Here is a 13,011-nt window from a genome sequence, read left to right as displayed (position 1 = left end):
GCACCAATACCTGTTTTTTAATTGTTCACACCCATCACAACTAGGGATGCACCCATAGCAGTTTTTTAATTGTTTACACCCATCACAACTAGGGATGCACCCATAGCAGTTTTTTCATTGTTCACACCCATCACAACTAGGGATGCACTGATATCAGTTTTTTAATTGTTCACACCCATCACAACTAAGGATGCACCCATAGCAGTTTTTTCATTGTTCACACCCATCACAACTAGGGATGCACTGATATCAGTTTTTTAATTGTTCACACCCATCACAACTAAGGATGCACCCATAGCAGTTTTTTAATTGTTCACACCCATCACAACTAGGGATGCACCAATACCCGTTTTTTAATTGTTCACACCCATCACAAATAGAGATGCACTGATATCAGTTTTTTAATTGTTCACACCCATCACAACTAGGGATGCACCAATACCAGTTTTTTAATTGTTCACACCTATCACAACTAGGGATGCACCCATACCAGTTTTTTTAACACCAAGTACAAGTACTGATACTTTTTCTCAAATACTTGTTGATACCAATTACTGATACCTACTTTTGAACCGCATCCAATTTGCATTGCATGTTTACCAAATCGGCATTTTATGGAGCCGGTTGACATGTGTGGGTCGGCTACATCGTGATTATATCCCTGGTTCACATAAGTGCGGTTTATGATGCTTTTTGAAGCGTGTGAATTCACATGACAAGCCAATGTGTTCCTATGGAGGGTGTTCAGATAGATGCGTTGGGGTTGCAGTGCGGTTTTGAAAAAGAGCCCTGTGCGATTTTTGGACTGTGCAATCTGAATTCACAGTCTATGCATTTCATTGAGAACTGTCAGATTACATTGCGGTTTGTGCATTTCCATGCCAAATCAATCAGTGGAGACAATATAGGAGTTCAGTGTCCTCTATCACTGAAAACCCACAAGCCAATCGGGAAAGGTCTGGCCCAGTCACATGACAATTTCAGATTCTCCTAATTGGCTGCAGTTTCCGCCAGTTACACATTGGAGGGATGGAGCAGACTTGCTGAGCTGTGTGTTAGAGGAAGCCCAGCTGTAGTGGGGTTATTGTGTGCCCTTCTGTCAGCTAGACAGCTGCCTCCTCTGCCTTGGGGTCCTGGTGACCCCGAGGCAAGAGAGAGAATTCAATGGGAGCCTTGGAACGCAATGCGTCCAAATGGTCTGTGCTTTGATTTTGCTGTTGGACTATGGAGGTACCGCATGGACAGAGGGAGAGAGAACATGAATCAAATGAAAAACACGCTGCTTTTCAAAGTAAAACCACATATGATTGACACACCTGAATCGCAATGCAATTCGGAGCATTTCTGGATTGCCTATATGGGAACCGAGTCTCTGGCCCTGCACATATGTGAACCCAGTGCGGACTTGAAGATATCAGTTTTAGTATCAAGCATTTTCATGAATACAAGTGTTAAATAACAAGGGAAGAGCTGAAGGGCTCTGATTTAGAGCTTCTCTTTGCATGGCAATTGCGCAATCATGCAACACTGTACCCAAATTACATTTTTGTAATTTTTTTGAGACAGAACTTTCTTTTGGTGGTAGTTAACTACCTATTGTTTGCCAAACAAACTAAAAAGTTTGAAAAGAAAAACATTTTTCTTAGTTTCTGTTATAAAATTTAGCAAATAAGTAATTTTTCTTCTTTAGTGATGTGCACTGATGAGGCTGTACTGATGGGTACTGGTAGGATGCACTGATGAGGAGACACTGATGGGCACTTATAGGTTGCACTGATGGACACTAATTGGCAGTGATGGGGCTGCACTGACAATCAGTGCCCTGATTATCAGTGTAAATGTTCCCTGTTAGGATTGCTGATCACCAGCTCTCCTTTCCTCACGCTGTGACAACGCATGAGGAAAAAGGCTGCTGATAACAGGGCAAGCCTGTTTACAATGAGATTGGCTGTGATTGGCCTTTTACTACAATCTGTGATCAGCTGTCTGAAGGATACAGTGGTCACAGAGCATGCCCAATGCGCGCCCCATGGCCACACGGTGGAGTGGAGTAAATAACACCCTCCCAGATCTAGCCGGCTGCGCTGCAATCATCTTTCGGCTATAGTGCAGCTGGAAAGTGGTTAACCGCAGAAGTACTGCTACAAGGGGGCAGGGATGCACAAAATCACATAATATATATACGTGATTTTGTATTCCTGGGTAGGGGGCGTGCGGGCACGCTCCCTACCCGCGCCAATCTTGCCTCCTTGGCATGCCAATCACCAGGTCCCGGCCCCCAATTTTCGTCCGGGACTTGGTGATCGTCAGTGGAGCTGACACGGGAGAGGTCTGTATGTAAACAGCACAGATCTCTCCCCTGTCAGCAAGAACGGGCTGCTTTGTATTGCTCTGCCCCTCGCTGCATCCTCACTGGCTGTGATTGATAATAGCAGGGGCCAATGGCTCCTGTACTGTATCTGAGCTAATGTAAGTTGGGGGGGCAGCTGCATGCAGAAGGGTTTTTACCTTAATGCACAAAATGCATTATGGAAGAATACAACTTTCTGCCTTTACCAGCACTTCAAAACACTCACTAATTAATTAACCCCTCACCTACCGGGCGCTTATACCCCCTTCCTGCCCAGACCAATTTCCAGCTTGCAGCGCTGTCACGCTTTGAATGACAATTGCACAGTCATGCAACACTGTACCCATATGAAATTTTTAGCATTTTTTTGAGACAGATAGAGCTTTATTTTGGTGGTATGTAATCACCTCTGGGTTTTTTATTTTTTGCTAAACAAACCAAAAACCACTGAAAATTTTGAAAACAAAAACGTTTTTTTCTTAGTTTTCGTTATAAAATTTTGTAAATAAGTGATTTTTCTCCTTCACTGATGTGCGCTAATGAGGCTGCAGTGATGGGCACTGATAGGCTGCACTGATGGACACTGATAGGTGGCACTGATGGGCACTGATGAGTAGGCACTGGTAGGTGGCACTGATGGGCATTGACAGACATCACTGAAAGGCAGCACTCATATATGGCACTGATAGGCGGCACTGATAGGCAGCACTGACTGGCCCTGTTAGGTGGCACTGACTGGCACTGTTAGGCAGCACTGATAGGCAGCACTAATGCCCACTGATAGGCGGCACTGACTGGCACTGATAGGCGGCACTGACTGGCACTGATTGGCAGCACTGATAGGTAGCACTGACTGGCATTGATAGGTGGCACTGACTGGCACTGATAGGTAAAACTGAAAGGCAGCTCAGATGGGCACTGATATGTGGCATTGATGTGCACTGCTGGGCACTGATATGTGGCATTGATGTGCAACTGATGGGCACTGGCAGGTGGCATTGATGAGCACTGATGGACACTGACAGGTGGCACTGCTGGGGCTACACTGATCATCAGGGCACACTGATCATCAGTGCCCTGATGATCAGTGTACATGTTCTCTCTGAGTAAAGCCGATCTCTCCTCTGTCTGCGTGACAGCTCGTGAGGAGAGAAATGCCGATAACCGGCATTTCCCTATTTGCATGTGATCAGCTGTGATTGGACACAGCTGATCACATGACCAAGCCGACATCTTCGGCTCTTTCCGTTGATCGCTGGTAGGTTACTTGGCTCCTGTCTAAATTGTCCCTAGTATGTGTATATATGAATGTAAGCTAGGGACCTTAGATTGTACTCCCCTTGAGGGTTAGGGACTGATATGAATGTACAATATATATGTAATGTGCTGAGTAAATTGACGGCGCTATATAAGTACCTGAAATAAACAAAATGAATTATTTACAACTGTATCCAAACATCTCCATGTATCCCTACAGACATTGATGAATGTGGAGGACCTGACATCTGTAACATATTGCCTAACACCGTCTGTATAAACACAGTAGGATCATTCAAGTGTGTCTGTAAATCAGGTTTCCTAAACATCTCCAATCAGTGTAATGGTACGTGTCATTTTTATTTTCATCACATCAGTTTAGGTCAGTTGTTCGCCTGGTAGAGTTCTGCTCTATTTTGTTCTAGCCGGTCTTACTGGAAACTGGCTCTGTTTCTTCAATGTTAGTATTTACTGTGAGCAGAGTTTGGTTATCTGTAAGGTACTTATCCAAATGTAGGTTACAGCGATGCATATCTAAAACCAGGGTTTCCCACAGTGGTCAATGGTGGATGGGACCACCCAAGGGGTTGATAAAATAGGTGGGGCTCACAAAGGGGTCAGTAAATGACTGGGGGTCAATAGATGGTCAATAATTGGTGCAAGATCAAATATGGGTCAATAAATATAGATATCTCTGTAGAAAGCCACACTATTCCCTAATCCTGAAGGTGAGCTGGCTAACGGCAAGACAGTGTTACCCAAGGTTGGTGAGCTGCCAGTGAGAGCTCTTGACGTGTCTCTATCAGACTACAGACAGGCTGGGTGTCTGCAAGGCATCTTGTAGCCCCAATTAGGAGATGAGGAACACAAACTGACCATGCCGGCACAATCTACTTCTGGCCTGAATGTTAAAGGAAGGCTAGGGGACTGGCAAGATCATTAGGCAGTTAATGTTAATTAGCAGACTCATAGGTAATAAAGAACTAGTGACAGGAGTTAATATGTACAAAGAAATACAATTATAAAAAGTCATTATTAACCACTTACCTACCAGGCACTTTTATCCCCTTCCTGCTCAGACCAATTTTCAGCTTTCGGGGCTGTCTCACTTTGAATGACAATTGCAGTCATGCAACCCTGTTCCCAAATGAAATTTTTATTTTTATTTTTTTTTCACACAGAGTTTTCTTTTGGTGGTATTTAATCACCACTGGGGGTTTGTTTTTTGTTAAAAAAAGACCAAAAATGTTGGGAAAAAAATAAAGTTTTTCTTAGTTTCTGTTATAAAATTTTGCAAACAGGTAATTTTTCATTTTCACTGACGTTCAGTGATGAGGCTGCACTGATAGGCTGTACTGATGGCACTGATGAAGCAGCACTGGTGGGCATGGATGAAGAAGAACTGATAAGGCTGCACTGATAGGCGGCACTGAATGGCACTGATTGGAGGAACTGATGGGCATAGATAGGAGGCACTAATAGGTTGCACTGATCGACACTGATCAGCATTGATAGGCAGCACTGATGAAGCACTGTTGGGGCAGTGTCCTGATTATCAGTGTAGATGTCCTTTTCACACTTGCAGGGTACCAGCTTTCCTCTTTTCACACTGTGACTGCATAAGGAAAGGAAAAGCCGATAGCCGGCAAGTGTGTTTACATCATGATCAGCTGTGATTGGACACAGTTGTCCACGTGGTAAAGGGCCATTGTGATTGACCTTTTATATCTCTCTGTGATCATCTGTGTGAAGGATGCAGCAATTACAGAGTGCACCGGGAGCATGCTGCAGTGGGCTCATGGGGGATGCAGTTCTGGGAGGACATCAATAGACACCCTCCCAGAACTGAACGACTGCGCTGTAGCTGTCATTCAGCTATAGCACAGTCGGCAAGTGGTCCAGGTTTGAAAAGACTTTAATTTATCCTGAAACTCAGAAAATATCAGGATTGTACACTAAGCTGTGCATGTGCATAGTCTATTCAGTAATAAAAAAAAACTTTCCTACTTGCAAATTTTTCTTTTTAAAAGGTAAAATAACGCTTTAAGCCTACACTCTGTTGTGTTCCATAATGCATATCTCAATCTCTTTGTACAAATGAATATGACAACAATGACCACTGAAAAGGACCTAATTATAAAAAATAAGTAAGAGAACATACATCTGTTTGTGTCCTGCTAGATGCTGCTGATTAGCTCGGGCGTCCTCCATTATCATCTCTACACTGAACTCTCAGAGCTCGGATACAGATGGGTTTGGGGACACCCAAGCTCACCTGTAGTATAAACATAGCAGGTATTGGGATACATGATATGCACATTCTGCTCCTATGTCAGCGACCCCCTAAGCAGTGAAAGAACATTTGGGATGACAGCCCCTGGACCTTGCAGTATGAGAAACAAATCTGCAATGATTTGATAACCTAACATCTGTAAAATTTCCTACACTCATTAATGAGTCATTGATAATCATTAAGAAAACCTTCTACTGAGATATGGAGCAGGCAGCGAACCTCCCAAATGCCCAGAATGCACTGAAAAGTGGTAAATTATTAACTATTTCAGACTGTTTCAGAGAAATAGAGAGTAGAAGCAGAGACAGCAGTATGTGTTGAGATTAGCTTAGGTGTGAGTTGCTCATTAACATTTCTTTTGTTTCCAAGGGTGGGAAAGGTGTCTGGTGGAGTGAGTCATTAAGGCCACCTGGCATTGGGTCTGCATGAGGTGTGAATGGTCATTAACATATCTTTTGTTTCTAAGGGTGGGAGAAGTCTGAGGTGTGAATTGGTCATTACAATGTGTGACAAGCTTGGTAGGAACATCCTGTGTTCAGTGTTTTGTCCACCTGAGTACCTTGAAAATGCTTTGCATGTATTTTTCATGATGAAAAAAGGCTCTGGCCAGCATCGGGAACTGGAAGAGTTAAAAAAACATTTCAGATGCAAACGCTTATAAATACGATTTGCCTTGTTCTGGTGCATTTACAAGTATATTGTGTTTGAAACGCTGAGTCGATAAAATTGACTGCTGAACGCAAGTTTTCTGCATTAAAAAAAACAACTGTAAACTCAAATGCCTGTAAACGACTAAATGAAGAAGTGTACATGGACACATAGGAAAACATTAGGGAGAGTTCAGGGGCTGCTGAAAAAAAATGCTGAATAGCTCCTAAAAGCCCCACTTCAGCTGCAGTGTACATGAGCCCCAACAATGAACTTCACTTATGTCCTCCATTTTTGTCTACAATTATACCATTGAGCAAGCTTTGTTATACCTGTTCAGCAGGTGCAAAAATACCTTTTGATCCTACTAGAGATTAAGTGCTGTCCTGTGCTCTATGTAGCCTTGTCTCAAGCAGTGTCATCAGCTCTGGACAGGTCACAGTCTGTCCTAGGGTCACAACCCTGCTTCCTTACAGATACAGTGTGTTATTGGCAGAATCACCAGGTAAAACAAAGAAAAAAAAGCCTGAAAAGAAAACTAATGTAGCCACCACATCTATATAAGTGCTGGTAAGCTTCAATACATTATATTTTTCATTCTTGGGTTTAGATACATTGTAAAAATGACAAATTATCAGGAACTTGAAGTGTTCCTGCGCCATCACAGCTGCTGGTCTCATTCCAGCATCCTGGGTTTTGGTTGTGGTACATTCTTCCTATCTGTCCACCTGCAAGGTGATTGTTGTGGCCAGTTTCTGGGCGGAGACCAAACCTGATTTAAGCCAGCCAAGCCAGCAGTCTCATGTCTCTTCATATTGTGTTTCTAACACATGCTTCAAGCCCCCTGTTTGTCTGCCTTGCCTGCTAGTTTGTATTCCCTCATTGATGACCTCATATCAGATATCAACTACTCTCTGAACTCTGCCTGCCTTTTGACCCTAACTATTATGAACCTTGCCTGCCTTATACCTGGACTGTCACTAAACCCCTCTGTCTGCCAACCGCAAGTACCTCTTTGCTGCGTTCAGTTTGCTCCTGCCCCAGCAAGGTGGCCAGGCACTAAAGCCAGGCTTGATATACACAATGCTGTAGTTGTAATATAAGTCTCTGGGGCAGCTGAGTGCCAGTAAGCCTGCTTGCCTTATGGGAAAGGGGGCTGCTGTAGGTGAAGAGCACAGAAGCCAGCTATAGTGTCTGACCACCTGCATGAGGGGTAAGTTCGACATACATTTGTCAGGGTGTTAGCTTGAAAAACAATATATTATATATTTATTATGATTCAGAAGATCAGAGACAGTAATACCTATTGCCTACTAACCAAATATATTAAATTGCTTGAATTTTTCTAATTTGCAAGGAATTACTAAACAATTGGACTTGTATTAACAACACAGATTACATTCCAGTTCCCAATACCCAAAAATGCACAACATGAAGCATATTGTTTTACTATAAACTGTTTAAACTTTTATCTACATTGGTTGGAATAAAAAAGCAGCAACCCAATTATGCAAATGTTCCATAGTATTAATAAATGAGTCCTAATGATGCCTAAGGTAAAATGTGCAATAACATAAGGAAGAAATGAGGAAACAGAAAAAAAATATTACAGATGTAAAAGTTTTTCAGACAAGAAAATGTTTACATTTGGTTCCATAGATAAAATAAATAGGAATAAACTCCTGAATTATCAGATTCATTTGATATTAAAGTTTTAGATATTTAATTCATTTGAGAAGATTGTCAGACACAAGGAAGTTTGGATACAGTATTTAATAAATTTGTTTAAGAAAAAAAATAGTATTAAAAAATCATTTAGAGCAGGGTTTTTCCTCTAGGGTTCCTTCAGAGGTTGCTAGGGGATTCCTTGAGCAATGAGCAATTTCTGCTTCCCAGATACATTCCCACTGACACCGTTGATCTTTTTGGTCATCTGTAGGGTGGTAATTCTTCCCCAAGTCCACAAGTGTAATGCCTGGTATACATGATAAGAAAATTGGATGAAAAAGAAAAAAAAAAAAACCACAACAACACATTCACAGCGATCATCCGATATTTTGATCGTTAGTACACAGCTTTCGTAAGCCGATCATAGTTCATGCAAATATAACAGGGACAAGCACAAAAATTTTTCTCATAAGATAATAGAACGAATAGTTTTTGTGTAATTTGTATAATATTTAGTATAGTATTTGTACAAAAAGAAAAACCCAAGTGACAAAGACCACGCATGTCCAGAAAAGAAAAAATACATTACAATACTATACAAAAGATTACATCACTTCCAAAATTGTATTCTGTCTTAAAAGAATTTTCGTAATTTTAGTAACCTCTTTGTTTTTGATATAAGACCAGCATGCAAAAACAAAAAAAAATGGCCGGTCATTCATCTGATATTGTCATCGTGTATACTAGACATAAGAAGCATAGTTCCCACTGACTTTCACACCATAATGTATCATGCGTTGTAGATATAGTAATTTTTAGCAGGGGTTCCCTGAGACTGGAAAGTTATTTGAAGGGTTCCTCTGTGTTGAAAAGGTTGAGAAAGACAGATTTAGAATTTGGGGCAGAATGAGCATGGGAGGATAAATTTTTCTTTTTATTCCAATGAAATCAACCATTATGCAACAGAGAACAATGAACCTACACAGATACAAAAAAAGGAAGATGTAAAAGAACCCAAATGGAAATATGCAAATATGAAATATTAAATGCAGAGATAAATGAAGAACAGCATACAATTTATTTTCCTTTGCTCTTCTCCTTTTCCCTTTATTTTCCTTCTAGTTGGGAGCAGAGCATCAAAAACTATTAGAGGAGGGGTAGTCATTTGTATCAAATATTGATTTTTAGATATTTGAAAAAGTCACATTTATTTGCTATGAAATTAGCTTTAAAAAAAAAAAAGTACACGCATGAGAAAAAAATGGTAATATTTACATCAGAAGAATACATTGAGAGAGGATCTTGGAGTCTCTGCAAAGAGAGACTGAAGAAGAAATGACTAAAAAAAAAGTTCCTTTTACAAATTTACTTTATCTCCATTTGCACCAGAGGGAAGTATTTAACTTTTTTTTAATATGGCAGAGAATAATTTAACAGTACTGTATAAGACTCAAAAGAGGATCAAAACTCAATTTGGTTTACAGAGACATGCACTAAGAAAACTGTAAGAAAAAGAGTTTTTAATAAAGCCAGCTGATAAAGGACAAAATTCTGTAATTATGAATAAATACCATTATTTGAAAATGTGCCTAAAAGTTTTGAGTGATAGAAGAAATTTTCAGAATTTAACTCAGGATCCTACTTAGAATCCAGAACATTTCTTAAAGGACCATGAGAAATTTCTAAGGCAAATTCACAAAAGGAATACAAATGTATAATAATATAGTATCCAGCTGTTGGAATACTTCTTCTAGTGTCTTAAGGCGATTATGAATGAAAGAGCCATTGAAATAAAAAATGAAGTGTGATTTTATTCTATCACACAATGATGTCAAATAACAATGTAAAGCGTATTATGAACAGTTCCATGTAGATAAAACTACTGTAAACAAAGTCACCATTATCTGTCATGGCTATTAGAGATGAGCGAAGTATTCAAAAATTCGATTCGGCTGATTCGGCGAATTTGCGGAATAAATTCGATTCGAGTCGAATATATTCGCTGCGAATTTAACTTATAAAAAGGGTGTTTCTAGGCTTCAGAGAGCCTTTATATTAGTGCAGAACACTGTACCTTTAATTTAAATGCCCTTGAAGTCTGCTGGGGAAGAGAAATAATACTGTCAGTCAGTATGACATGCAGATGAGTGCCGTCGATCTTAGAATCACCGCACACTTCACTCATTTGGGCAGTCACGGGGCCAAAACCAGAGTGTGGAGCCACAGTGTGGCGGTGGAGGCAGCAGCAATGGGAAGCCATACAGCACCCTATGACAAAATGGAACCCACCAGCAGTGTGAGGAGATCTGAAAGTGGCACATGGCAGAGTGTGGCGATGGAGACAGCAGCAATGGGAGGCCGTACAGGGACCCATGAGACACTCTGGACCTGGCAGCAGCATGAGGAGGCGGTACGGGGGCCCATGGCAGATTACGGGCCTGGCAGCAGCAATGGGAGGCCCGTAATCTGCCAGCACCCTATGACAAAATGGAACCCACCAGCAGTGTGAGGAGACCTGAAAGTGGCACATGGCAGAGTGTGGCGATGGAGACAGCAGCAATGGGAGGCCGTACAGGGACCCATGAGACACTCTGGACCTGGCAGCAGCATGAGGAGGCGGTACGGGGGCCCATGGCAGATTACGGGCCTGGCAGCAGCAATGGGAGGCCCGTAATCTGCCAGCACCCTATGACAAAATGGAACCCACCAGCAGTGTGAGGAGACCTGAAAGTGGCACATGGCAGAGTGTGGCGATGGAGACAGCAGCAATGGGAGGCCGTACAGGGACCCATGAGACACTCTGGACCTGGCAGCAGCATGAGGAGGCGGTACGGGGGCCCATGGCAGATTACGGGCCTGGCAGAAGCAATGGGAGGCCTGTAATCTGCCAGCACCCTATGACAAAATGGAACCCACCAGCAGTGTGAGGAGACCTGAAAGTGGCACATGGCAGAGTGTGGCGATGGAGACAGCAGCAATGGGAGGCCGTACAGGGACCCATGACACACTCTGGACCTGGCAGCAGCATGAGGAGGCGGTACGGGGGCCCATGACAGATTACGGGCCTGGCAGCAGCAATGGGAGGCCCGTAATCTGCCAGCACCCTATGACAAAATGGAACCCACCAGCAGTGTGAGGAGACCTGAAAGTGGCACATGGCAGAGTGTGGCGATGGAGACAGCAGCAATGGGAGGCCGTACAGGGACCCATGAGACACTCTGGACCTGGCAGCAGCATGAGGAGGCGGTACAGGGACCCATGACACACTCTGGACCTGGCAGCAGCATGAGGAGGCGGTACAGGGGCCCATGACAGATTACGGGCCTGGCAGCAGCAATGGGAGGCCCGTAATCTGCCAGCACCCTATGACAAAATGGAACCCACCAGCAGTGTGAGGAGACCTGAAAGTGGCACATGGCAGAGTGTGGCGATGGAGACAGCAGCAATGGGAGGCCGTACAGGGACCCATGAGACACTCTGGACCTGGCAGCAGCATGAGGAGGCGGTACAGGGGCCCATGACAGATTACGGGCCTGGCAGCAGCAATGGGAGGCCCGTAATCTTCCAGCACCCTATGACAAAATGGAACCCACCAGCAGTGTGAGGAGACCTGAAAGTGGCACATGGCAGAGTGTGGCGATGGAGACAGCAGCAATGGGAGGCCGTACAGGGACCCATGAGACACTCTGGACCTGGCAGCAGCATGAGGAGGCGGTACGGGGGCCCATGGCAGATTACGGGCCTGGCAGCAGCAATGGGAGGCCCGTAATCTGCCAGCACCCTATGACAAAATGGAACCCACCAGCAGTGTGAGGAGATCTGAAAGTGGCACATGGCAGAGTGTGGCGATGGAGACAGCAGCAATGGGAGGCTGTACAGGGACCCATGAGACACTCTGGACCTGGCAGCAGCATGAGGAGGCGGTACGGGGGCCCATGACAGATTACGGGCCTGGAAGCAGCAATGGGAGGCCCGTAATCTGCCAGCACCCTATGACAAAATGGAACCCACCAGCAGTGTGAGGAGACCTGAAAGTGGCACATGGCAGAGTGTGGCGATGGAGACAGCAGCAATGGGAGGCCGTACAGGGACCCATGAGACACTCTGGACCTGGCAGCAGCATGAGGAGGCGGTACGGGGGCCCATGGCAGATTACGGGCCTGGCAGCAGCAATGGGAGGCCCGTAATCTGCCAGCACCCTATGACAAAATGGAACCCACCAGCAGTGTGAGGAGACCTGAAAGTGGCACATGGCAGAGTGTGGCGATGGAGACAGCAGCAATGGGAGGCCGTACAGGGACCCATGACACACTCTGGACCTGGCAGCAGCATGAGGAGGCGGTACAGGGGCCCATGACAGATTACGGGCCTGGCAGCAGCAATGGGAGGCCCGTAATCTTCCAGCACCCTATGACAAAATGGAACCCACCAGCAGTGTGAGGAGACCTGAAAGTGGCACATGGCAGAGTGTGGCGATGGAGACAGCAGCAATGGGAGGCCGTACAGAGACCCATGAGACACTCTGGACCTGTCAGCAGCATGAGGAGGCGGTACGGGGGCCCATGGCAGATTACGGGCCTGGCAGCAGCAATGGGAGGCCCGTAATCTGCCAGCACCCTATGACAAAATGGAACCCACCAGCAGTGTGAGGAGATCTGAAAGTGGCACATGGCAGAGTGTGGCGATGGAGACAGCAGCAATGGGAGGTCGTACAGGGACCCATGAGACACTCTGGACCTGGCAGCAGCATGAGGAGGCGGTACAGGGGCCCATGACAGATTACGGGCCTGGCAGC

The 13,011-nt window shown here is 44.4% G+C and overlaps 1 protein-coding gene across 3 annotated transcripts in view; it reads left to right on the top strand.

Moving 5' to 3' along the window:
* The window catches only part of ADGRE5 (adhesion G protein-coupled receptor E5), a 157,544-nt gene that overhangs the window by 72,625 nt on the left and 71,908 nt on the right, over nt 1-13,011 (top strand). For all 3 annotated transcript variants that reach the window (XM_089651780.1, XM_089651779.1, XM_089651778.1), the window contains one exon: nt 3,828-3,953. In XM_089651780.1, coding sequence (XP_089507906.1) covers nt 3,828-3,953 — 126 coding nt within the window. The remainder of the gene's footprint in view (nt 1-3,827; nt 3,954-13,011) is intronic.

The sequence above is a fragment of the Staurois parvus genome, unplaced genomic scaffold (genome assembly GCF_062004578.1).
Source record: "Staurois parvus isolate SC_StPar_1 unplaced genomic scaffold, SC_StPar_1.0 ptg000662l, whole genome shotgun sequence".
Taxonomy (NCBI): Eukaryota; Metazoa; Chordata; class Amphibia; order Anura; family Ranidae; genus Staurois; species Staurois parvus.
The sequence above is the reverse complement of the archived record's forward strand: the minus strand, read 5'-3'. Positions and strand labels throughout refer to the sequence as shown.